The sequence below is a fragment of the Rhinatrema bivittatum genome, chromosome 7 (genome assembly GCF_901001135.1).
Source record: "Rhinatrema bivittatum chromosome 7, aRhiBiv1.1, whole genome shotgun sequence".
NCBI classification, from domain to species: domain Eukaryota; kingdom Metazoa; phylum Chordata; class Amphibia; order Gymnophiona; family Rhinatrematidae; genus Rhinatrema; species Rhinatrema bivittatum.
In genome coordinates, this window is record NC_042621.1 from 142,272,250 (window position 1) to 142,299,310 (window position 27,061).

The following is a 27,061-nucleotide window of genomic DNA, read 5'->3' on the forward strand; positions in this document are numbered from 1 at the left end:
TACCTCATTCCTTTCAGCTTTTCTCAATTAAACGTCGCTCTGTCCTCTAAGCACACCCTTAGCCCACCTCCCTTCAGTCTTCCCAATCATGTATTTTAACTCAATCTCTTATTTGCTTTTTTGTTGTTGTGTGTCTATCTTGACTAGATTGTAAACACCCAAGCAGTGCTGTACATCTTGTATACACTATTCAAATTATGAGAAGAAGAATAATTATGATAATCTCACCGCTCTTATTTGTCAGAAGGCCCTCATAAAAAGCATGGGGAGAACATAGTTTGGGAGAATGAAAGTAAAAGGTTTTAATTTACAGAAGTGATACAATTAAACTGATAGATTGGCAAGAATGAGATTACTTATTAAAAGCTGCTTGCAGGGGGTTGGCTTTTATTTTTTCTCTACCACGCAGATACCTACAAAAGTATATGAGTTTCCTTCTCTGGAGAAGGAAATATTGAGGTACTTAAAATGTTTGCTTTGTTATTAATGCTATAAAAAAACAAGAGTATATAGGGATGACTGCTTCTTAGTGTTGTTACTTAATTTAGTTTAAGTTGCTGTAAGTGCTACCTTGTTAAAGCTAAGTCCCTTAGCTTCTTTTTGTTAAAGAATGGAAGTCTGAATTTCTGGATGATGTTATGCTTTTACCATCGGTGAACTTATTTATTATAGTAAGGTGAGATGTCATGGGGATCAGACTGAAAACTTAATTTATAATTTAGTTTATAGGCTGGAGTTCTACTTAGTTTTAGCAACTATAATAAGAATTCTGGCATTTAGGTATATGGGTTTTTCTACTTGCTTTCAGATCTGGGTTATTTGAATGCTATCTAACTTCCGTGGCTACATAAAGTAATAAATGACTGCCTTGGCAGTAGTACTGACACTGACCAGGTATCTCATTATTCTACTAAATGCTTCCATAGTAAGTATCTGTATATCTTAGAATGTATTGTCTGCTGGCAACCAGAACCAAGATTTCAGAATGTGTATCTGATTTGTTAGTTTATCAGTAATCATAATGAATACATTGTCTGCAAAGAACAGGAAGTGGGGTTGAAACCATACATAGCAGTACAAAGAACACATTTTTTTGTCTGTTTCCAATTTGGATTCTCTTATTCTGTTTTTTGAGGGTATGTATGTAAAAATTCTATTAACTCAAGTTATGTGTTTGGCATCTGTAGTAGTACAGTATATTTCTGTTTTCCCTCTAGATGTATTGGGGTTCTGGGGCCTGGTGGAATATTTCTCCCCTCACTTCCCATATTGTCCTTTACATGCTACCTAGAAGGGGCTGGAGCAGGAAGCAGAGGTCCTGAGATTTAGGCACTTGCTAATAGTGATGGGCCAGATCCCTATATAATCATGCAATGGGCTCCTGACTGTACCCATAGATAAAAGCTACTGTACTGATTAATATCCACCCATTTTAGCTATTCTCTTATTTATATATATCAGTGTGTTTTATGTAGCCTTATGATGATAACAGCTACAAATAATATATTAGGATTTGTAATGGTATGAGTAATAATGGTGGTTTTATAATAATTAAAAGGCTATCAATGGGAACAAAATCATGAGACCTTGTAGAAATCTTTTTAAGGTGATCTTAATGATGATGGTTCTGTGCTTTCTTTTAAGATTAAGGATCTCTTCAACAAGTCTACATGCTGTAATGAAGGCTGTTGAGTACTTGGGATTAGGGGCTGAAGGGTATTGGTGACTCAAGCCGTAGTTTTTTCACAGAGCATGCAGCTGCTGGGTTTAGTGGGGTGAATATCTGAGCTTTCGTGCTGTATTGTAACAACTGCATAGTAGAGGATTAATCTATTGCCATTATCAAGCTATATAAACTGCTTGTATGGGTTTTTGCAACCGTTTCCATGAGTTGCTGGCCATAGCTCTATCTCTCCTCTCCCTCCCCCTACAAGCAGCTGATGGGCAGAGGGAGTTAATATGGTACAGAGAGATCCTCTTAAGAACTCATTTATATACAGCCATTCTGTACCAGATGAGCTAGATAGAAAATAGCACTTAAGTAAAATCTTATGGGTTCCTCGGTGTGTGTGTGTGTATATAGGCAAAGCATCCCAAACCTATCCTGTGGTTCCTATAGGCAGCCAAACTTTCAGGGTAGTCCCAATGAATAGTCATGAGAAATCTTGCGTATGTTCTCAAATATCTCACTGTGGCTATGCCAGAAAACCTGACTGGCTGTGAGGTTCCCAGGACAGGTCTGCTTATTCCCTTTAGTATATCTGGCCCATAGAAAGTAGTTAGAGCTGTGTATCTGTGTCTGTAATCTGAAACTAATTCTCTGTAGGTAGGACTGCATGATGTTTGTGATAAGTGGGAGCTGGGCTTGTCCTGCATGTTAATAGTATAAAGGAAATGAGCTGAGTTGGGGGGGGAATGGCAAAGAAGGTCACACTGTGTATAGCGGTGACCCATTCTGCATTTAGCCATTTTAGTAACAGATAAAAGAGAGCATTTTTTGCACAGCAGCTAATATACCATTATTCAGTAAGAACATAAGTATGTAGCTATTTTACTACATGTTCATGTAAAACAGATTTTAAGATGGCTGCCTTCATAGCAGACAAAGCCTATTAACTTGTCTGCAGTGCCCTTATTACAGCCACAAATGTGACTTCTGGGATCTATATATGGGCTATAGATACAAGAGAGATCAAGAAGTGATATTTTAATATGCTTAACTGGATGTGTTTGTCAGCAAACTGGTGAAGTTGCTTCCCACCACCCACTAACAATCAGAATATTAAAAAGCCTAGTCCTGATTCCAGCTCTCCCTGGGACCCATCGCTACCACAGCCCTTATCAGATCCTGTTCCACAGAGCTTTCAGGGACAAGAGCCATCCTGGGTTGCTTCTGCCCCTCCTCTAGCTTGGCAAAATGGCTGCTAGTGAACCCAAGGTCTGGTGCTATATAACATAATGGCACTGGCCTTGGGTTGAGTGGCTATTTTTGCTAAGCCAGAGGGCAATATTGGGGGGGGGGGGGGGGGGGAATAATTCCTGCCTCAGGAAACTACTGGTGGATCTGGTAAGAGCTGGGAGTGGGCAGCATTTACAGTCAAGGTAGTATGTGCCCTAAGTCACACTAATTGCAGGAGACCCTTGTGAGACTGGAAAAATGGCAGATGACATTTAATGTGTATAAGTGCAAGGTAATGCACATAGGGAAAAATAACCCATGCTATAGTTACACAATGTTAGGTTCCATATTAAGAGCTTTTGCCCAGGAAAGAGATCTAGGTGTCATAGTGGATAATACATTGAAATCGTCAGGTCAGTGTGCTGTGGCAGTCAAAAAAGCAAACAATGTTAGGAATTATTAGGAAGGGAATGGTGAATAAAATGGAGGATGTCATAATGCCTCTGTATCTTTCTATGGTGAGACCGCACCTTGAATACTGTGTACAATTCTGTTCTCCGCATCTCAAAAAAGATATAATTGCACTGGAGAAGGTACGGAGAAGGGCGACCAAAATGATAAAGGGGATGGAACTGCTCCCTTATGAGGAAAGACTAAAGAGGATATGGCTGTTCAGCTTGGGGAAAAGATGGCTGAGGGGGGAATATGATAGAGGTGTTTAAAATCATGAGCAGTCTAGAACGGGTAAATGTGAATCGGTTATTTACTCTTTTGGATAATAGGACTAGAGGGTCACTCCATGAAGTTAGCATGTAACACATTAAAACTAATCAGAGAAAATTCTTTCACTCAACGCACAATTAAACTCTGGAATTTGTTGCCAGGGGATGTGGTTAGTGCAGTTAGTGTAGCTGGGCTTAAAGATTTGGATAAGTTCTTGGAGAAGTCCATTACCTGCTGTTAATCAAGATGACTTAGAAAAAAGCCACTGCTATTACTAGCATCAGTAGTGTGGAATAGACTTAGTTTTTGGGTACTTGTAGCTTGGATTGGCCACTGTTGGAAACAGGATCCTGGGCTTGATGGACCCTTGGTCTGACCCAGTATGGTAATTTCTTATGTAAGTCCCACCCATCCAAGTTGTGGACTGAACTGCCTTTTCAAGTTTTTCTTGGGAGAGGTTTACAAGGTGGTACTTTATTCACATTTGTTCCTTTCCCCTCCTGGAGGCCAAAAGTGGGCATGTAATATAAGGTACTTTCTAAACACATCAGAGATTGACCATTCACAGATGGGGGGGAGGTGGAATTCCCCATCCAGTAGAAGAAACATCTCTGTACATGGTCCACTACACCAGTGGTTCTCAAATTTATCCTTGGGACATACCCAGCCTGTCAGGCTTTCAAGCTATCCACAATGAAAATGCATGCAATTTGTATGTAAATCTAATACAGTGGTTCCCAAATCTGTCTTGGTGTACCCCCAACCATTTGAGTCTTCAGGATATTCATAATGAATATGCATAACAGGACAGGTTTGGGAACTATTGCTGTAACGTGTTTGTGGATGTCCTGAAAACCCAACTAGCTGGGTGTATCCCAAGGCACTGGGTTGAGATCCCCCTGCAATATTCCTGTTTGCTCAACTTCTTTTTTTTTTTTTTCTTTTTAACCCATAGACCAAGGTAAAGACTGGAACCTCCTCAGCACATGGGTTTTATTTTAAGTGCCTCTGCTGGGGGTTACATAGTCTTCCAACAAAATCCCTTCTACAGGTTGCAGAGGAGAAACAAAATCTCGCCACTATAGCTATTTCCATTATGGTATGGTAGGATCACACTTCCAGTCCCAGCCCTGAAGAGTAATTCATAATGTGAGTCTTTTGAGACAGGCTCGTTACATTTCATAATTATGATATGGAAAAGCAAGATACCTGGATATAGTCTGTTGCTATTCCAAATTGGAATCCAGATCAACCTAAGTGCACCACAGACTGCTCTGACTGGTGGCAAATGTCCCAAGGATGCAATCCTGCCCAACAATAGATTTCTCTGTAGGTAAGATTATTGCAATAGTAGCAAAATGGCTAACCCAAGAAGCTGGTTCACACCTATCTAAAGATACTCCTTAATCCTTTCAATGTTTTCTCCTCCCCGTGCCTGAATCTGGTACTAGAGGCCCCTCTAGCCAGTCTGGTTTTTAGAATATCCACAAAGTCAATCATGATATTTGCATTCATTTGTGTCTCAAATATTCATTGTGGATATTCTATTTGAGACACAAATGAATGCAAATATCATGATTGACTTTGTGGATATCCTGAAAACCAGTCTGGCCTGAGGCTCCTCTAGTACTAGGTTAGGGACTATTGCTCTAGGGCACTCCATACCCTCTGACCAGTATGCAGCACTAGAAGAATCTCCAAACCTGGTCCTCACGGGCCACAACCCATGAGAACTATTTGCAATCCTGAAAACTCAACTTGGTTGTAGCCCTTGGTGTGTTCTATAGCAGGGGGTCTCCAAGCTGTCAGCTCTGATTTAGACAATCCTTTTATAGGAAAGAAAAGGGACACTTAACTTTAGTCATTTTGTTCTGGTCTCAACTTGATGTGTGCTAGGTACTTACTTATCAGGCTTTTGTATTAAATGTACTCTGGCTTTCTATTTCATTTTTTTTTTTGTAGGTTCTCAAATGCTAAAGCAATATTTTGACCTCCCCTCACAAGTGCATCTTTCTATTTGAGAAGCACGTAAGTGGCTGCTGTTTTGAATGAAAACTGTTCTTTAATAGTTTCAGAACCTACAATCTGCAGGGCAAGGTGACAAGAATGCTTGGTACCCTCATCCTTCTAGCAGGTAATGTGTTTTCTTTACTTACAAGGCTCAAGCTGGGTCCTTCCTATGCCCTTATCACTTCTTGTGAGGTGTTCTCTCAACATGCCTGTATTTTTAGGATCACGAAAAATGGATATCTTGCCCTATGCAGGCACAAAGCAAAAACAATCAATGTAGAAAAAGCTTGTATGTGTTAGGCTGGCTAATGAGTCAATCTTTCTAAACATTTTAGTTCTAGAAATAGATTAGAAAATGCTATCAAAAGGTTCTGAATCCTTTGGGTAATTACAAAATGCTCCCAATGGAGCAGATGTGACTCTGGTTATCTAGTCTTAGGTTTCCTAAACAATAAGGAAATGTTTGAGAACTTGCTTGATCCTTTTGAGAGAATATTCAAATTGTTTGACAGAAACTAGTTATCCTGATGGGGGACCCCAGGACCTTAATAGTGGGTTCACTATATGTCTAACTACCAGTGCAAGTAATGTGGTAACAGTGTTGGCTTTAAGGTAAGGTTGATCCCTGGAGTGTCTTGACTAGGGGCACCACTGGCTGGGATCAGCACAGGAGTCTCATTAGGCGGAGCTCATGCTCAAACATCAATTTTCTGGTGCATGAATATTTTCTGCTGCTTCCCGCACATCCTGGATCCTAGTCCCTTCCCACTGTTAGGGGCCCCAGCTCAGAATCTTGACCTCATCCACCATGCTCACCCTTGAAACATTTAGTCGCCTGACATGGAACTGTTTTACTAGGGCTGCATTGGGAGGGACAAGTAACATCCATTGGCAATACACCATTGAAAGGAATCTCCCATTTAATCATACAAACATTACAAAAGGCATAGGTGTGTATATGAAGAATAATAAAGAACTGTGCAAAAGTTGAATTGTGTATCCATGTAATACAAATTGTATGTAAGGAGTATACCACTCTTGTTGTGCAAAGGGAATTTTGAAAGCCACACAGGGTGGCAATGTAGGCTAAAACACTCAGCCCTGAACAATATTACTTTAGGCAGTCAAAAGCATCCAAAGCAAGATTAATGTGGAATGGAAACTTAAAGATAACAGAAGGAAGATCTCTGCACTTTTAAGTGCAGCCGAAGCTGGTACAACATGAAAGCAGGGCTTCTGCAGCTTTGAATCTTTCTAAAATGCCCTTCATTGAATTTGACCAATAAGCCTGCAGTAGCAATGCTATGGACAAATATAGCTTTTGCAACTTTGGTCACTAAAATGTAACGTGAATTTTGTCCCTAGCATTCATGTTCATGTCATGAAGGTTTTTTTGTTTAATATGCATTTTAAAAGTGTCTCAATATGTGCAAATGCCATCATTAGATAAGGTAAATGATGAAACTGAGCGGGCGGTTCAAGTTCTTGGGCACGAGACAGGCTTGCTGACACCTTAAATCTAAATTTAACAGGAACTACTGACCAGATTGATTCATCATCATTTGTGGTTTCCCTAAATTTTTTAATATCTTATTTGGGTTACCTTGGGCTTTCTGGGGGATTTCTGATTTTACTCCCAAGGCATCCCAGGTGCTGCACTGATCCATGTACCCAGACTGCCTGGCGTGACATTACCTCTGCTGCAAGCTACCCCAGAGTGTTTCCTGCCCCATGGCCAAAGATGTCTATAACATCACTGTTTTGTCTAATTGCTTTGCAGTTAATCTAGGAAAAATCACTTTTACCTCCTCTAATTTGGGCACATTGATATACATCACAAAATTCATATTATAAATTCTTTGAAAATTTTCAGCAAAAAACTGCACAGTTAACAGCTAAGAGGAAGTTATGGTCAAGTGAGAGGTTATTTGGCCTCCCTCCCCTTGCTTGCAAAAAGGCAGCAGCTGAGGTTGTACCACTTCTTTGGATGGGTTTCTTTAGCCTATCGCACATCCTTCCCTTGATCCTCATAGGCTGCATCCCTCTGTGTAACTTTCTGCTAGTGCCAAGACAAGCGAGTGGAAAAACAGGGCAGTTGGAGCACAGGTGCAGTGATATGGCCCGGGATTCAATTTATTCTTCACACCAGTAGTTCCAGACCCTAGCAAGTCTGGGCTTTCACGATTGCCAAAGTGACTGTGCTTGAGACTTGTATACACCAGATCTCCAAGGTAACAAATCTCTCATGAATATTCATGGGAAAGATCCTGAAAATCACTTTGACAGGGGTGAAAGAGGAATTGAATTCAGACAACTAATATGGGCCCTGACTTTTATGGTCTGGGATACTGATATGCACACAAGTGAAAAAGCACAGGGACTGCCTCTTAAGGCCAAGTCCATAAGCAAAACACATCTGCACTCTGAATTTTCAAGAAGGCTCATTCCCTAGTAAAATGTTGCTAGCAATGATAACCCAGAAAAGTTTGAGGGTTGGGAATAACTGCACTGAGTGACAGTTGCTACATAAGCTTGCTGGGCAGACTGAATGGATCATTAGGTTCTTTTCTGCTGCCATTACTATATTATGAGGGTTGGGAACCACTACCTGGGGCTTTTTTTTTTTTCCTGGAATTTCAATGTTGTAAGAACAGTGGAAAAATGACTTTTTTTTTTTCTCCTGTGTTTTGTCACTCTCCTAAAAATTTTTTATTTTTTATTTTTTTAAATGTAGAACAGACATTCCAGTTAGAATCAAAAACAAAGGCCCTATCGATACTGAAAACTTCTTGCTAATGGGAGTGTTTGTCAGGTTTTACCTCTTTGAATGGTGATAACTTAAAGGATGAAGGCAAGTTACTGATTTTTTTTTTCTTTACTTTTCTCTAAAAGGTATTTCTTCATGTTTGTGTCAGGCCTCCAGTTCTGGAATCCAGACATGTAAGTAACACCAGTGATGGTAATCTTATAGAGTAAATCTGACATCTGAATCATGGTAGAAACGTGGGTATACTGGAGGGGAGATCTATCTGTTATTTCCTGAATTGCCTGTACTTAAAAGCAATTGACCGACTTTTTTTTTTTTTTTGTTTCAGATTTTATTGTGGATATAAAGTATCTAAACAGAACAATAGAGTGAACTCATCAGATATTTAAAAAAATATCCCATTTGTCTTGTATCCTCTTCTCCCCTCCCCCCCCTCCATACAAGAACATGTTTTGCTGAAACACATATTGCGTGTACTTTGCTAGGTTCCTAAGTCCTGTGTGGTTTTTTTTTTCCCCTTAATCACTCCAATCACTGGGTCATTGCAGTAGTTTTAGATGTATGGTTGCGTTTGACTCTCTCACATACTGTTTGAGGCTTGTCGACATTAAGGTTGGAGGGAAAGTGGACTACTAGTTTGCATCTTTTTTGAGAGAATGCTCATCAAGTGAAGGCTGACCAGGATTCATCAGTGGTTACCATTGCAATGGGAGGTTCTCCAAGGGTCGTCTTTGTTAGCCACACTTAATATCTACCTCCACCCTTTACGTACTAGGCTTCAGATTTGAATTTTTTAAACTTATTTACTGATGTACAGTTATTTTACCATATCAGATGTTAAATATACAAAGTATCACCAGTTCTATACACTAGGTTATTTCATGGATGAATCAGAATGGTTTATTAGTGAATGTTTAAAAAATAAACAAAACAAAACCCTGAATTCATCTCACTTACTTGTGTGGTTAAACCACTCAACCATCTATCCAGGCTAGAGTTAATGATATCAAGGTGGTAGAGGCTGTTGACTTAGGAGTATTCTTAGATTCAGAATATACAATGGGTTTACAGTTGTGGGGGACTTTTTCTTATATTTTTTTTATTAATTAAGGAACTTCATTGATTTGAAATATGTACTTAAATGATTTTATAAGGTTATGCAAGATTTTGTTCATGGGTGGACTATTGTAATGTCTCCTATGTAAGCTTTCTGAAGTACTGCTTGAGAACATTGCAAATACTAATGAATGTTGCAGCTCGGATGATTGTAAGCTGTCAATTGTCCGTACATGCAAACAGTGCTGAAGGACCTCCATTGAATTTGGGAACTAATAGGGAGCCAATTTAAAATATTGACACTTGTACATCAGATTCTATGTGGCAAATGCCCTTGTATCTAAAATCTTGTTCATGAATATTGTCATCTTTCAGTGAACAAACAGCTATTCACTATTCTGGCATGAGATTTGCTTAAAATTCACTTGTCAATACATTCTCAAATCACTCCTGTTCTATTCCATTAGCGATTACATATGCTTAGTAACTACAAAGGTTTTAGGAAGAAATTTTAACATTTAAGTAATGGAAATTGCTTCAAACCTGGTTTTGGTAAAGAATGCAGAATATAAAAATTTATAAATAAGCTGTGAACAGTGCTGCCACTACAAATTGTGGCATGGAAAAATCCATTACTTGAAGGAATACAAAATATTGGGAAAAAAAAAATCTTGTAAATCACAAGCATAAGAACACGTTTGCTTACTGTGTAAATGGGGTTTTCTGTAGATAGCATGAATTAGCCATGCTAGGTGGCCGAGCTCTCTTAGAACACGGAGTCTTTTTAGTGCAGTGCGCCTGTGTGGATCTTTCCGCGCAGCCCTGGTCTCCCTCAGTCCATATCCAAGCAAGATGGAGTGTAACAACTGTCCGGGGAGGCAGGAGGTTCAACAGGGCTAATTCGTTCCGCTATCTACAGAAAACACTAGGGATGTGAATCGTTTTTTGACTATTTAAAATATCGTCCGATATTTTTTAAATAGTCAATAGAAATTCCACCTATTTATTGTGAAAAAATCGTTAATCTGGTTAGTGCACACTAACAGGAGTTAGGACACAACCCAAAAACCCACCCCGACCCTTTAAAACCGCTCCCTTAGCCTCCACCACCCTCCTGCCCCCCCCCCCCCCAAAAAAGTTTTAAAATTACCTGGTGGGCCCTGGGAGCGACCTCCCGCTCTCAGGCCGTTGGCTGCCACTAATAAAAATGGCGCCGATGGCCCTTTGCCCTTACCATGTGACAGGGCAACCGTGCCATTGGCCAGCCCCTGTCACATGGTAGGAGCACTGGATGGCCCGCACCATTTTTAAAGATGGCGCCGGCCGTCCACTGGATGGCCCACGAAGGCCAATGTATCGAAGGCCTCAAATACGGGTGCCTTAGTCCTTTCTCCAAGTTATGGAATTGGTCAGGTGGTCTGGGGATGCCTCCTGAAGTAGGGGCTTTAGAGATTTCAGACACTCATATAGGTATTGTGCAATATAAAACTGCTGCTGCTGAATCTTTGCATTTAGCATCCCAGATTGAAAAGCCCACTTCCAAAATCATGCAAGTATGGAATCCTTACCGGGTGGAGTGTTTGAATGCAGATGTGACTTCTCAGCTTTCTGTATAGCTGACTCCACTACCACTGAGGCATGTGGAAGCTGCACCGCAGAATAGAACTGCAATTACCTCATACAGAATTCTAAATCCATTTTGTGAGAGGTGGGGGGGGGGGGGGGGGCTTCAGAAAATGGAGCTTCCCAGGCTCTAGTCATGATTGTATCCAAGACAGCATGGGAGGGTAAGGCCATAGGTTCTGAAGGTGACTCAAAAATTGAGGATACCCAGGACTTCAGCTCTCAGGTCAGGTATCTTCAGAGTTTCAATGTTGAGACACTGCCCCACTTTTCTCCACAAACTTGGAATATGAGAGTACCTCCAGTGGAGATACGGGCTCTGGCTGTTCTGCAGGGTCCGAAGGATACCCAGTGGAGGATCCTGGTGAAGTGGAAGGTTGGGGGGGAAATATCCCCAGGAGGAGAAACGCATGGGCCAGGAGAAAGACCTGGACTGATCCTTTCCTGTAGTGATGGAGGGGCCTCCAGGGGCCCTTCACCTTGACTTTTTCCTTGTTGCTCAACTGTGGTGAGAAACTGAGACAGGATGAGTGAGATTTGAGACTTAGCCTGGGAGGCTAAGGTGTGAGAGGCAGGCATAGGATCTCTGAGCACCTCTGGGTAGTGCTGCTGCCAGCAGTATGTTGGAGTCTGGACCTCTTGGTTTCTGTGTCTTTGGTAGGCCGCTTGTCTTTTCTTTAGTGGCTCCTGGAGGCCTGAGTTGGTCCTGTGCTGGGAAGCAGTGGACAGACCAGAGTAAACCCTAGATGAGGCTGGAAAGGAGGGTGCCACATCAGTCCACCACCAAGAGTGGGGAAGGTTCCCTGGGGCTGCTTCGGTATCTTGGTAGCACTGTATGTCGAAGGTGTCTGCTTCAGCGTCTATTTGCTTTGATGCGTCATTGCTTGTGCTTCGTGACCTGATCGCGTAGTCCGCTCTCAGACTGAAGTGCATCAGGGGCACTGCGCTGATGGTGGCATCAGCACTGCTGACTCATCCCCTACGTCATGCGTCTGAATTGTGGGAGCTTGCTTTGGCGCCGGCCCTACCGAGCAGGCTAGTCAATGCATCTAAGCTTTTGGAGGTCCGGGGAAGTCCCGGAGAGGACTTAGTCAAGTCTTTGGAAGGGGCATACGATCCCAATGCTGCTGCTTAGTTTTGCGATCTGGAAGCCCGCTGCTGCTGGGTTTGAGGGGACATGCATCTGCAGGCTGCTTAGTAGTGTTGAGGACTGAGGCAAAGGTAACATTTTGAGTGCCCGTCAGTCAGACATGACTTTTGCCACACTGGCAAAATTTAAACCCCAGTGACCATGGTATTTTGACGAGAAATCCTTCAAGGGACAAAACAAATCCAGTCAGGCAAGAAGAGCTCCGCATGCAGATAGGCGCGTGGGGAAAAAAATGGACTGGGGGAGAGCGGGGTGCATCCCCACAGGCGCACTGCAGTAAAGACTCTTTTTAAGAGAGCTCTGCCACCTAGAGGACGTCCCAGACAGCATGGCTAATTCATGCTGCTTTATCTAAGGGAAAAAGTAGAAGTATCTCATATGGACAGACAATTCCCCTTTTTTTTTTGTCTACTTTCTCATCCCCCACCACAAACTTTTTAATGTAAGTAAATGTGTTGCAATACTGCTGCAGCTGCTGCATATGGATAGAAATTAAAAGGTCAGACTTAGATGACTTTATATTACAGCAAAGCTCTTAAAGTTTAAAAGTTCTCAAAATAGGTCATATTTTGGGCAACAGAAGACTGAGTGCTAAAACTAATACCGCAAGATGATCCCCTCTGGGGTATTGCACACTGTCCTACATGGTTGACTGTGCCATAATACAGGGGTGCAGGTATGTCCACTGAGGAAAAACTCCACTTTCTTCCTCAGCATGTCTTTCACTTTTGTCTTAAGTTGAAGAGGAAATAATTAGAAATGGAACTTCTTGCCAGTTTGCTGTGACCTGGTAGTAATAGCTTATTTTTTTGTTGCAGCAATGCTGTCAAATTCAACATCACAAAAATTGTTTGCCCAATGCCCAGATGTCTATGCCACCTACTGCCATCATGGCACTTGTCGCTTCCTCATAGCTGAAGAAGCAGTAACCTGTATGTAAGTACTACAATGGAAACTTTTTTTTTTTTTTTTTTTTTTTATAGCTTGTTTAATTTCTAATGGTGATGTGTTAGGCTGGAAACAAATCCTGAAGAATCCAAATCGGGCTTCTAATTTGAGGTGGGTTGTAAACTTCATTCTGTGCTCTTACATCTTCATGCTCATCCTTTTTGGTGTCTTTGTAAAAGCATGAGACTTGCACACAACTTCCTCATCTGATTCATTGCAGGTATCCTGAAAACTGACTGGCTGGGGGTTCTTTCAGGGCTGTTCTAGTCTGGTCTGGTATTTTAGAACAATACAAATGAATATGCATGAGTTTTATGCAAACTAAGGATATCCTGAAAACCCAACCAGTAGGTGGAGTATTGGTATTCTAGGACCCAGTGCAATATTTACCTGTGCTTTTTTCACAGGTGGGGCTCTTGTGGGAGACCTTGATGTTACTCAAAATTTATATAACAAACTATGACACAGTATCTTTTTTGCTGAGTTTTGTGTTGATTCACATGTCTGGCAGTAGAAGGTGTTTATGCTGCTATCACTGTGTAATATTTTTGTATGATGAGCTTTAAGAAAACATCCAAGCTCCATTCTTGGAATTTCTGTGGATGCAGAGAACTGGAGGTACAGGATTTCTATTGACAATTCTGTTCCTTCCTATATATTCCAGACTTTACTCTCATAGCCATATAAAATTTAGTTGAATGAGGCTATCAAATTTTTAATAGTATTCTTACTAGAAGTGTGAAACTAGCCAGCTTTCTAAAATTTTGCAGAAGACCCTTGGGACTTCCTTATTGAGACTTTTTATAACCAATTTTATAGCAGGGGGCCATGCTATGGAGGTGCATGTGATATGAGGAAATGTCATTTTGGCTTCCCCCCCCTTCCCCCAAACATTTTCTGTTTAGAGATGCCACTGATTTTCTGTGACATCAAGCATTAATACAAGAATGATGGGGGGGCACTGGAGAGGCACACAAATGAATTGGTCCCAGGCACTGGAGACCCTTGGTATGTCACTGGTGGCAGAAGTGGAGGCCCATGGTGCTGCCGGTGGGATAAAGTTCACCGGCAGGAGGCCTTTGCAGAAGAAGCAGCCAGTCTGGCAACCCATGAGGAGTTGCCAATGAAGGAAGTGCTAGCACCACGAGCGTTGAATTATCTCTGGGCCAGCACATGAAGAGGAACTGCAGCTGCACAAAAATAGGCTGGTGGCAGCAGCGGAGGAGGAGGAATGACCCATGGAGCCCTGACTGGTCTGTGTGAATGGGAGGCTGCCTGTGATTTTGGGTGGATGTGATGAGAGCCTGCCTCGTGGTGGGGGTGGGGGGGGGGTTAAGTGATAACAGGTGCTGAAATGAAGATGAGGGCCTGATGCTGCTGGTAGATCCCAACCAAAGAAGAGGGGTGGGTGTGTGTGGCTTGTGCATCCCTCTTCCACTAATCCATGATCATCTTGGGTGACTGGAAGTCAAGTTCCCAGGTATGGAGAGCATGAAGTTTTAAATCCATTAGTTTTATTTTTCAGGTGTTTGCCGGTTGAAAACTTTTATTGGTGTTTAGGTTGTTTAAAAAAAATTGTATACTTCAATTTGATCCTTTAATATTTCAAAAAAAGCTGCTAGTATATTTATGTATTTAATTTCTTGATTTTGTTTGAGGCATGGTGATGACTCAGTTTTTCATTGTTGCACTGCATAAGAGTGGTTTCTTGTGGTTTTTAGTTCAGGTTTTGTCTGCACATTTTGTATTTCTACTTTATGGTGGTTCTATTTTGTATTTGAGAGTTTGCTCTGCATGTGTGACTGAGGTGAGGCATTCCTCTAATAGGACGTGTATTAGTGTCTTAAGGCTTTTGGAGGGTCAAGTCCACACAACACACATCACAATAGGCCTAATAACATATGGGTTCCAAGTGTTGTGTGTGGTTTTTGGGTTTTTTTTTTTTTGTTTTGTTTTGTGTTCCTGGGACAGAGAATGAATGAGGGGCGGGGGGGCAGCACAGTGATTTATTCTTATAGGGCAGCATAAAAGCTAGCACTGGCCCAGAGTCTGTGGTATAGGAATTTTCAGAACTGAATCAAAGATTCACCAACCTATTGAAAGCTATTTAAGCTCGGTCCCAAATCGGGACTCTGGATGAATTTGTTAGAAAAATATTTACCAACAACGCCAGCCCTGCAAATGAGCATGTTCAAGCTTTTGCTGGCTGTGCTGATAGTGCATTGCATGGGATTGGCACAGATCAACCTGCAAGGCTTTGAAAAGACTTGGTTTTTTATAGTTCTGGCACTATATAGACAGGATCCCCTCCCTAGTAAAATCCTGCTGCATACTGTTCCTCCTATGGCAGCATTATGTGTAGACATGACCCTCTTCTTGCCCTCTCCAAATCCATATGATTTTTAATTAATGGGGGGTGGTAGTGCACTAAATTAGCACTCACCAGAGTTCACCTATCAAACTCAGTCTGAGCTTTATTCATCGGATAACCCTTGTATAGTCTGTACATTCAGGAGTACTACTACCAAAATATATATATTGGGCCTGATCAAAATCTAGATATTGACCTGGTAAACTGAGCAAAAAGTCCCATGGAGCAACTGATAACATCCGAGATGTTTGGCACCTAGTGTTCAGATTTGGGGGCCATGGGCAGTTATCCATGGTTGGAAATGGCTTGTAGGAACTGAATTTGGTTACTGCCGAGTTTGTCGGCTAAGGAGCAGTTCCAGTCTTTCATGGTTACTTTGTTCAATTGGACTTTAAATAGTTGATAGGCATGTCAATTGCACACAGTCTGGATGTACACTGGAAGCTAATACTATTGTCATACTTGCCTTCCTAGCTGTTTCAAGGGCTATCTTGGAAGCCAGTGCCAATATGTAGACCTGCTGCAGGTGACGGCAGAGGACCCGGATGCTCTCAATGTTACAATGACTTCGGTGACTGCCATTCTTGTCATGCTCTCCTTCTTGGCTAGTGTGTGTGTTGGCATCTGGTGAGTATGGACTTCTCACGTCTACTATACACATTCACGAAGGCCTAGCTATCTAACTTTAAACTTGTTTGTGCAGGATATTTGTTTACTTTGCTTCATAAATACCTAGTATTAATGTATTGTTGCCTGTTCCATTTTTTTTTTTTAATGGATCCAGTTCATATAGATTTGAAATTTTATTGTAATTTTTGTCTTAAGTGGACTTCATATTACTAATTTAATACCAAAACGAACTGATCATATTTGGTCTTTCTACTTCTCTGTAGACTGAAAACTCAGGATGAGCATTTGTTTAAAAATGCAAAGAAATACCCTTGGTGTATATTTTGCTTCATGTGTAATATTCTTTTCAAACCAAAATCCTGCTACCTTTTTTCCTGCGCTTGCTATTTGGCAATAGAATGTGCTACTTGGGACAAACATAATTTTCAACTTGTGTAATGACAAAAAATGTCTGCATAGGTCTAACTGAAATATGTGGAACACTAAACTGAAGGAAGTAAATCTCTCCTTTTCAGTTTTTAGTTCCTGCTGACTTTTTTTACAAAAATGAAGATTCAGCTATACAGAAAAGAACTCAATGGAAGGAGATATCTAGCAACCGTCATATTGCCGCAGTGTACTTTATGGCTTATATTGTCAAGCCCGTGAAACACTGGGCTTGTCTAATCATGGGTTGCATAGAATATGGGATATTCTCCTGAGCGAGGCTGTATTGCAAGTGCAGTCACTGTGAAAGGTAAATCTACTGATGCTTGCACTTAGATTATTCACTGGTGGAATAAGATATGTGGATTGAATATACTATCTATTCACTGGTGGAATAAGATAAGTGCAAGCATCAGTAGATTTACCTTTCACAGTGACTGCACTTGCAATACAGCCTCGCTCAGGAGAATATCCCATATTCTATGCAACCCATGATTAGACAAGCCCAGTGTTTCACGGGCTTGACAATATAAGCCATAAAGTACACTGCGGCAATATGACGGTTGCTAGATATCTCCTTCCATTGAGTTCTTTTCTGTATAGCTGAATCTTCATTTTTGTGATTGATTCTTTTTTTTTTTTTTCAGCTAACCTCTGGGTGGTTTTTTTTTTTTTTTTTTACATCTTTTTGGTAAAACCTTAGATTCTCTCAAGACTAGATTGAATGCTATAGTAGTTCCCTTCCCCTATGGACAAGGGACATGTTTGAAAACCTACTGGACTCCACTCTTCTTTTTATAGAAGGTACATGACATTTCAGTCACACTATGCAAGTAGGCTGAGCATCAAACAATATACTGTTGGCATCCTTCATAAGTTTGCAAATGTCCAAGAAGCAGTATAACTAGATGCTCTATGAATAGGTGAGAATACATGCATTTTGTTTGTTTTTTTTTCCCCTCCTCCAGCTTCTGCAGTATAAGAAGTAAGAAGAACAGTTTGACTCTCCTGGATAACAGCAATGATGCCAATGGCCTCAAAGATTCAGGTTGTTTTTTGTTTAAAATCAAATTCTAGCTACAGTCATTACCCCCCCCCCCCCCCCCCCCCCCCCAAAAAAAAATACAAAGTTTGTCCTATTGACCTTTGGATCACAGGGACATGAATGGGTATCATAGTATTCAGAATGATGCATGTAGCTAGATTTGTACAGTTTTGTCTAAATTCCAGTTTGACTTGGTTTTCAAGAGAACAAGAATGTACAGACTGGGTAGGTGGAGGTCTTGAATTGGGTTAACCTAGAGAAGATGCAAGCCTCTTTATACATGACAGCAGTCCAGTTCTTCCTGCCACATGGGACTGAGTTGAACGTACTGTTAAGTGAACTTGTAATAAAGGCATGAGGAAGATGGGCAATAATGCAATAGGCAATTAGAGGATTAGAAAACAATTAAATAGCATGTTGGTGTTGTGGGTTCTTTCAGTGTCTGCTAGTATTTGTATTTGCCCTGTGTCTATATCACATAGACTAAGAAAATAAGACAGCTCTTTTTTTTTTATTTCACACAAGACAATCTTTCTGTATAATATATGTACAAACAGGTGCTTATAAACACCTGAGACAAATTACAAAACAGATATTCAGGACTAGCGACTCTTGAGTCTCTCTCTGTTCAGTTCTAGTCTAGCAGCAGTCTCTCTCCCAGTGGGGCAGGAGCAGCCAGGGATTGTTCCTGCTCCATGAAAGGAGGAAAAAGATCTGGATCCCACACAATGTGCAGGTGGCTTTTTGTACTGAGTTTGAAACTTTCCTTATTAATTTTAAACAAATTGGGAAAGCGTTTTTTGTTTTTATTTAATATAAAACTGTATTTAGCATTAATGAGCTGTATAACTACAATATAAAGTTATTGAATAATACTAGCAGTGGTTTGTAGCCACAGTGGCTGCCTAATGTTCTCAATCTGTGCATGTTTCTTGGGCTTTACATGTAGCAATACTGGTCGTGGTAGTGCTGGCTGCCTTGAAAATATGAAATTTGCAACATGGAAGTACATCAAACTTTCTTAATGAGGGATGCATAACAAGTAAATGTAGTAGTTTTTGTAAAATGCCAATTTTTAAGTTTCTTTTCTGCTTGCTTTTTGTCCATTTGCATTTTAAAATATATTTTTATTGTGAAAGTGGCTTATGAAGCTCCAAAGCTCAGGATGTGGTTGGTGGGTTTTTATCCTGTTTTCTGAACATCTGTGTAGCTTTCAACAATTTTAAAATGGTGGCCAGCTTGAAAAGACTCTAGAAAATTTTGAAGCTGAACACTTGTAGTCAAATGACTCACTTTTTGTGTTTAAAAAAAAGCTTGCCATCACTGTGTAGCAATGGTGGCTAATTTGACACTTTTTAAAAAAAATTTTTCCTGATGTGCTTTTAGCAGTTGTCTTTAATACATAGATTTTAGCCTCATGCTTCTTACAGGGAAGCAGACCTGTTATTATTTTGGTCAAGTTGTGCTAGTACCCCCACCCCCTGCATACTTTTCAACATTTTAATCCAGTTTCTTTCAAATTTATTTGGGTGTTTTTGTATACCGGGATACGTTGGGAACATCATCTCGGTTCACAGATAACTTAAATAGCAACAAGCTTTACAAAGAACAATGTTCTGTACAAATGTTCTGTCAGAGCATGTAGTGACTTCTAGCTTATACTTTCAGGTACCCTTTGATGCCCATGACACTCTGCATCCTTTCCCTGTCCTATAAGGAAACAGAGTTACTCAGGCATGTTCAGTTCAGTTAACCTCTAGAGATCAGAGTATATTGTCAGGTTATCTAGCTTTCTGTCTTCATTGGTGTCTATAGGCACCTGATTTACAATTTGCATGTTGTATTTTCATATAGGGCCACTTGACCCACTTTGAGGCTCTGGGCATACTTACATGGATGGGCCTCCTATTCTCCATATTTATTCCCTTTCTGCTGCACCCCCTCCCCCAAAAAAGGAACAGCTATCCTAAAATATTAGTGTAGCCCCTGTACTTGGGGTCTCTCCTCAGTCATGGGTATACACCATACCAGGGCTGTCTATGGTCTCTCAATGTTGGTCTCTTTTTTTTTTTTTTTTTTTTTTTTTTTTTTTTTTCTTCAGTTGGATATCCTTCCTAGAGGGAAGAATAAACATCCTAGGCTCTAAGTGTTAACCCTCTCTTTAGGAAGTGGCAATAAACAAGCTGCAAATAAAGCTGGTGTTAAATGTAACCTTTGCTATAAAAGTAGTTTGAAATGTGAAAATATGGCACTTGATACAAGTCTCACATTTAATCTGTCTGCTTGTCAGTCTTTATTTTATCTCTTTTGGGTTCCCCGTTATCCTTAACCAGGGAGGCTTCACAAACTAGCTGACTATAAATCATGGGGTTTTCGTCCCAATTTAGTCTCCCATCCAAATGCCTGCTCCATAGGCTAGCCAATGAATTCTCTAAAGTCTCCTGAATACAGAGCAGGTATCTGTTATGGAAAAATACTTTATCTCAGGACAAGCAGGATGATAGTCCTCACATGTGGGTGATGTCACTGGACAGAGCCCTATCATGGAAAACTTTCTGTCAAAGTTTCTAGAAACTTTTGACTGGCACACTGAGCATGCCATTATCTTTCGAGCCACAGGGGTCTCCCTTCAGTCTCGTTTTTCTATGCTGCAGTTTGCCTCGCTGTTAAGATCCCAGTGTGACTTTTTTTCGCACAATTTTCCTCATGGAAATATCAATAATTCTTCAAAAAAAAAATCCCCTCATTAGGGGTCTTCCATTTAGATTCATTTTTCTCCAGTTCAGTGAGTAAAATACTTGTGGTCAATACCGTTCTCACCGTCCCTCTGTGCCCACAGGCAGTCAACAGCTGTCAGGCCTCAACTTTTTGTCATGGCAACAGGGTTTAAAAAGTGCACAAACTGCCCTCCTACTATGTCAATAACTGACCCGCATGACAATTGAATCTTATGCCTTGGCGTGAGACACGTTTCTTCTTGTCTTAAATATGCCAAAATGACAGCAGAAAAATTCAGAATGGTGTCCTTGGGCACCATACTTCCCCCTTCTGCAAAACAGATTGGCTCTGTTCTCTGGATCTTCAAGACGCTTACGCTCACATTCCAATATTCCCACCTCACCACAAATACCTGCGCTTCATAGTGGGGATACAACTTTTTCAGTACCGGGTCATGCCTTTCGGACTTGCCTCGGCACCCCAAATCTTTACAAAGTGCCTAGCAGTAGTGGTGGCCCATCTGCGCAAGAAACACACATCTTTCCTTACCTGGATGATTCGCTCATGAGCTGCTCTAAACTCTCTCAATCTCGTTATCAATCTACTTCACTTGTTGCTTTCTCATCAACTACCAAATATCCCGACTAACGCATCTCACCTCCTGCATTTCATCGGAGCAGAATTGGATACCACTGTAGCAAAGGCCTTCCTGCCAAACGACCATGCAGACACTCTCCAGACAGCTGCATCTCTGCACACAAAGAAAACTGCCTCGGCCCATCAATTTCTTATGCTGCTGGAACACAGTTTCCACAGTCCACGTCACTCCTATGGCCAGATTAGCCATGAGAATAACACAGTGGACTTCGAGATCACAGTGGTTCCAAGCCTTTCAACCACTGTTATCTCCAATTCAAATAACCTACCAGTTACATTCATCTCTCTGGTGGACAAACATGAACAACTTGCTGACAGGCCTACCCTTCTAGCAACCAGTTCCACAAGTACCATTAACCACAGATGCATCCATCTTCGGTTAGGGAGCACATGTGGACAATCTTCAAACTCATGGTACTTGGACAAGACTGAAAGCAACATTTCAAATCAACTTCTTGGAGCTTCGAGCTATACATTATGCTCTATATGCGTTCAAGGACTGCCTTTCCCATAAGACTGTTCTAATACCACATGGCAACTGTGTTGTCTGTTATCTAAACAAACAAGAAGCCGTGCAGATTTGGTATTGGGCCCTAATACATTCCATATTTCTTCGGGCCACTTATCTAGCAGGCATACACAACGAGTTGCAGATCGCATCAGTCATCAGTTCCATTCCCACAAGTGGTTCCTGGATCCCATAGTAACAACCAAGATATTTCAACGCTGGGGTCAACCAACAATAGACCTCTTTGCATCCGAACTGAATCACAAAGTGGACAGATTTTGCTCCTTATACAAGCAGATAAATCAGTTAGCCTTGGACGCCTTTTCTCGTCTTGGAACTTCAGCCTCCTATACGTGTATCCCCTGATACCGCTAATAGCCAAAACTCTCATGAAGCTACAACAGGACAAGGGGTCAATGATACTCAGCCCCGTAGTACTGGCCTCGACAAGTGTGGCTTCCCATGCTTCTTGACCTCTGAGAACCCATTCACCTGGGCACAGTGCCCACCCTCATAACTCAGAACCAAGGCATATTACCCTATCCCTCACAGCCTGGATGTTGAAAGCTTGATCCTCCAACCACTCAACCTTTCAACTAATGCCTAGCAAGTGCTTGTGGCTTCATGAAAGCCTTCCACAAGGAAACTTTATAAGTGGGAAAAGATTTACCACATGGTGTGCACAGAAAAGTATCAACCCTTTTTTTTCCTGCCCCTCGCCATCTCTATTAGACTATCTCTGGCACCTTTCAGACTCTGGTCTCCAGACTTCTTCAGTGAGGGTACACTTGAGTACCATCTCAGCTTACTATAAGGGAATAGGAGATGCCCCGATAACAGCGCAACCTCTTGTGAGTAGCTTTGTGAGGGGTTTAATGCAACTTAAGCCCCCTCTACGGCCACCAGTCACTGAATGGGACCTTAGCATAGTATTAATGAGGCTCATGCAATCCCCGTTTGAGCCCATGGATTCTTGCAACGTTAAATTTCTTACATGGAAGGTTCTCTTCCTAGTAGTCATGTCTGCTCGAAGGGTTAGTGAGTTACAAGCACTTGTCACATACCCATCCTATACCAGGTTCCTACATGATCGAGTGGTCCTACGTACTCACCCTAAATTCCTTCCAAAGGTGGTTACTGACTTTCACTTAAATCAGTCTATTGTCTTGCCCACTTTTTTTTCCCAAGGCCTCATTCTCACCAGGGTGAGTTTTACACACTCTGGACTGTAAACTTGCATATTACCTAGCCCGCACTGCAGTCCATAGGAAATCAACCCAGGTCTTTGTTTCCTTTTGACAAAAACAATCCGGGGGTAGCAGTGGGCAAGCAAACTCTCTAACTGGCTAGCAAACTGTGTAGTTCTGCAATGAAAAAGCAGGCCTTCCTCTCCAGGGACAAATAAAGGCACACTCAGTAAGAGCAATGGCAACCTCAGTAGCACACTATCATTCAGTACCGATTACTGAAATTTGTAAAGCTGCAACATGGACTTCTCTTCACACGTTTGCAGCCCATTATTGCTTGGACAAGATTCAGCCTTCGGACAATCTGTCTTGAACTTATTTCCAGTATAATCCCAACTCCTTCCACATCCAACCTGCTGTGATGTCAGGCTGCCTCATTTTTCCAACAGCATGCCAGTTGTTGTGCCTGTTGCACAAGTTGTATGCTGTTGGTTTAAAACACATATGACTCAGCCTGTAGCTTGCTAATCACCCACATGTGAGGACTATCATCCTGCTTGTCCTGGGATAAAGCAGAGTTGCTTATCTGTATCAGTGTTATCCCAGGACAGCAGGATGTTAGTCCTCACGAAACCCACCCGCCACCCTGCGGAGTTGGGTCCGAAACATTTTGTTTTATTTTTTTGCTTGCACTTATTGCTACAAACGAGACTGAAGGGAGACTCCTGTGGCTCGAGGGATAATGGCATGCTCAGTGTGCCAGTCAAAAGTTTCTAGAAACTTTTTTTTTTTTTTTTTTTTATTTTGACGAGTTTTCCGTGATAGGGCTCTGTCCGGTGACATCGCCCACATGTGAGGACTATGTCCTGGGATAACACCTGCTACAGGTAAGCAACTCTGCTTTCTTGGATTTCATGTCTCCTCTTGCTTCCTAAACCTCTGCTGTGTACTGCATGAGTATCCTCCGTCCTCCCTGATTAGCAAGAGTTTCCTAGAATAAGGGACAAAGTTGACGACAAACTTTTTTTTTTTTTTTTTTTTTTTTTTTTTTTTTTTTTTACAAAAATGAAGTGGATAAAATCTTTCTCTTTACTTCCACACACTCTGCTATGCAGAATAAGTCTCAAGCACTGTTACACTGCTCGCTTCTCCCACAAGTTTTCTGTTGAATACCAAAGGAAAACTTCAGCGTTCTCAAACTTGTTCACAGTACTAGCTAAATAGCTGACCCAAAGAATCCTCCCACTTGCTTCTTGTAGACTGACTTTGCTGGTATAACCTTTTTAACTCACCCAAAAGGGTTCTTGCCCTGCCACAGAAGATCTAGGCACTAGGGATTTGTAGGAGGAGAAAATTCGTTTTCAGGAGGTGTTTTCCCACTAATTTTGGTTCATGGATTTTGTTTGATTCGCTCATTTGTGAGAAACTTAAAAAAAAAAAAAAAGCCACCTGGGACAGCCCTCACCCGGTATGGTGTGGATCCACCAGCTTTGGGCAAAGGCCGAGGAGTGCAGTAGCTTGCTGCAACTTTGGCCTCACCCGGAATTTGAGACCCAGTGGCCAGGGTCTCCGCCCAGGCTGGGGCCCAGACCCTAGCTGCTCACAGGGTCATGGTGTCAGGCCTTTGTCTGGGCCCCCGCCTAGGCCTAAGCCCTGGAGTTGGGATCCGGTTTTTGTTGGATATCTGACGGATAAGGTAAGGGTTGTTTGTGTGGGGTTGTGCTTGAGTTTTTTCTTTAAAGCTGCCTGGTAACAAGTGTGTGCAAATTCCTTTTTATACCAAAGGAGCAAATGAAGTGTTAGGGTGTTACAGATCAGAAGTTAAAATATTCTGAGCTTCTGTATGTGAATATATTTGCTCCTGAATGGGATGTAGAGATTATGGTACAGTAAAGTTAGCTGTAGTAAAGAGATCCACGAATGTATAGTGCGATTAAAAAAAAAAAAAAAAGAACAAATATAGCAGTTATTTGTCAACTACTTGCTCCATACTTGGGGGGGGGGGGGGGGGGGGGTTTGGTATTCAAAAGCAACTTATTTCTAAATACACTGATTTAGACATTAACAGAGAGCATTGGGGGTGGAGGCAGGTTGGAGACAGTATAGAAGAGTAGAGATGCGAATCTGTTCGGGTTCCAATTCACATCGTGTATTTTTTTTTTTTTTCTCCGTCTGGCCAGATCGTGGTTTTGTTTGGCTGCGCCCGAGCCGATAAACAATAAACCCACCCCGACCCTTTAAAACTAATCCCTTAGCTTCCTCCCCCTCCCCCAAAAAACATTTTACAGGTACCTGGTGGTCCAGTGGGGGTCCCGGGAGCGATCTCTCGCTCCTGGGCAGTCGGCTGCCACTAATCAAAATGGCGCCGATGGCCCTTACCATGTGGCAGGGTATCCGTGCCATTGGCCGGCCCCTGTCACAGAGGGAGCACTGGATGGCCGGCGCCATCTTTAAAAATGGCGCGGGCCATCCAGTGCTCCCACCATGTGACAGGGGCCGGCCAATGGCACGGATACCCTGCCACATGGTAAGGGCCATCGGCGCCATTTTGATTAGTGGCAGCCGACTGCCCAGGAGCGAGAGATCGCTCCCGGGACCCCCACTGGACCACCAGGTACCTGTAAAATGTTTGGGGGGGGGGGTCAGGAAGGTGGAGGAAGCTAAGGGATTAGTTTTAAAGGGTTGGGGTGGGTTTAGGGGTTATTTTTGTGTGCCGTTTTTCCCACCCTCCCCAAAAACAATAAGAGAACCTCCAGTAACAATATTGTGGGATTTCCTATCATTTTGGGGGAGCCCCTGATTTCTGACAATTTTGAAAATATCGATATTTTCAATCGTCTGAAGCCCAATTCACATCCCTAGAACAGTATAAATTATGGAGGTGCATTTTTTGTCTGTTCTCCTTAGCTAAAGTACCCCTGATATTTAGTTCTGTGTAGCAAATGTAAGCATCTGTTTGAAACTGGCTTGTGACACACATGCATGAAAATATCCCATAAACTCTCTTCCTTTCCATGACCTTGAGGCAGAACTTGTATACCATGGTATAAATGGACATTAGTCTTTAGTTTTTTCAAATGGCTAAAGATGTGTTGGGTTTTTTTGTTTTGCAGATGTATAAAATACATTACAAGGAGACTGACCTGAAGACCTCCTGTGGAGATTGAACTTTTATAGTGAAGTTGAATTTTAATGTGAATTTTACTGTAGTAAACACTTTTAAACTTAAAAAAAAAAATTATGGAAGCACATAACTGGATGCAGTGATGACGTTTTTATATGTAGACTATGCAATTTTTGTAAGTAAAGGAGGCTTTATCTGGCTAGGCATAGTGATAAAATTGTATTGCTGTCTAAGAGGCAACGTATCTTGCAAGCTCTTGTCTATGTGGAATTGTAATGTTAGCCTTCTAAGACTTGTTAAATAGATCAGTGTTTGGGCGTTGCTATCATGTTAGGAAATATGATTGCATTTGAATATGATGAAGTGTACAGGTAATTGTGTTCTTGAGACTTGGGAAGCTGCATGCTTTGCCCTGTGGACTTTGAAAAGTGTGAGGTTTTTTAGCAATTGAAGATGAGCAAAAAGGTAAGATTACAGTATTACGGTCTCTTGTAATTTCAGAAAAGTTATTTTGTGAATGTTAATGGTTTTATGTATCAAATAAAATTTTATTTAAACAAATTTTTAAGTGTTGAATTATCTGATGCAATACTTTGCACACCCCTATATCCCTACACTACAGCAGGAATGATCTATGCCTGGGGATTTCTAAATACTTAAAACCACAAAGTGGAATTTTGCTTAGGACTTTGGATTGGCTTTCTAGATTAGTGTTATACTGTTTAGGGACTAGGGCAATGGTCCTCAAACTTGACCCTTGAGGACTGCAATTGGTTGTTATCTGGATTTCCACAATGAATATTCATGAGAATTCAACTGATTGGGGGACCCTGGTCTAGGAAGTTAGTGGAAATTGGCAGATTTAGATGAAAGAAGCAGAAGGGTAGCAGGAAAACTTGACGTGAGTGGGACAGAGCCTGAGTGCAAGCTTATTTTAGAAGGGATAAGATTCACTTGTCTATTGGGTAATACCTCTTTCTGAATAACTTACAGAAAGCATTGAACAAGTTAGGTTGGCTACAGGGTAGACCACACTTCTTTTTTTTTTTTTTTTTGTGGGGAGGGGGTGAGATTTGTATATTTAACAAACTGGACTATTCTGGCTGTGGTAGGCTCCTGAACCAATCTGAGGATGTGACAACATTGGATACTAGCAGATTCTTGGGAACACACAAGCTTCTGGGGATAATGTGATAGGGAGACAAGTACCACATGGTGG

The 27,061-nt window shown here is 41.5% G+C and overlaps 1 protein-coding gene across 8 annotated transcripts; it reads left to right on the plus strand.

Annotated features, from left to right (window-relative positions):
• The first annotated feature begins 331 nt into the window (after positions 1–331).
• On the plus strand, positions 332–26,403 carry LOC115095510 (protransforming growth factor alpha-like). Of its 8 annotated transcripts, none has more exons than XM_029609287.1 (7): positions 332–459; positions 5,692–5,756; positions 8,525–8,572; positions 13,047–13,164; positions 16,022–16,174; positions 17,572–17,651; positions 25,832–26,403. In XM_029609287.1, exons 1-7 carry the CDS (start codon positions 347–349, stop codon positions 25,837–25,839), a joined length of 585 nt encoding a protein of 194 aa, XP_029465147.1. In that variant the 5' UTR covers positions 332–346; the 3' UTR covers positions 25,840–26,403. The 8 variants fall into 8 exon arrangements, with proteins under 8 accessions (XP_029465147.1, XP_029465148.1, XP_029465155.1 ...); XM_029609288.1 differs by lacking the exon at positions 13,047–13,164 and adding an exon at positions 13,212–13,287; XM_029609295.1 differs by lacking the exon at positions 13,047–13,164 and adding an exon at positions 13,212–13,287 and having other exon boundaries at positions 342–459; positions 5,585–5,756.
• The last annotated feature ends 658 nt before the right edge of the window (positions 26,404–27,061 follow it).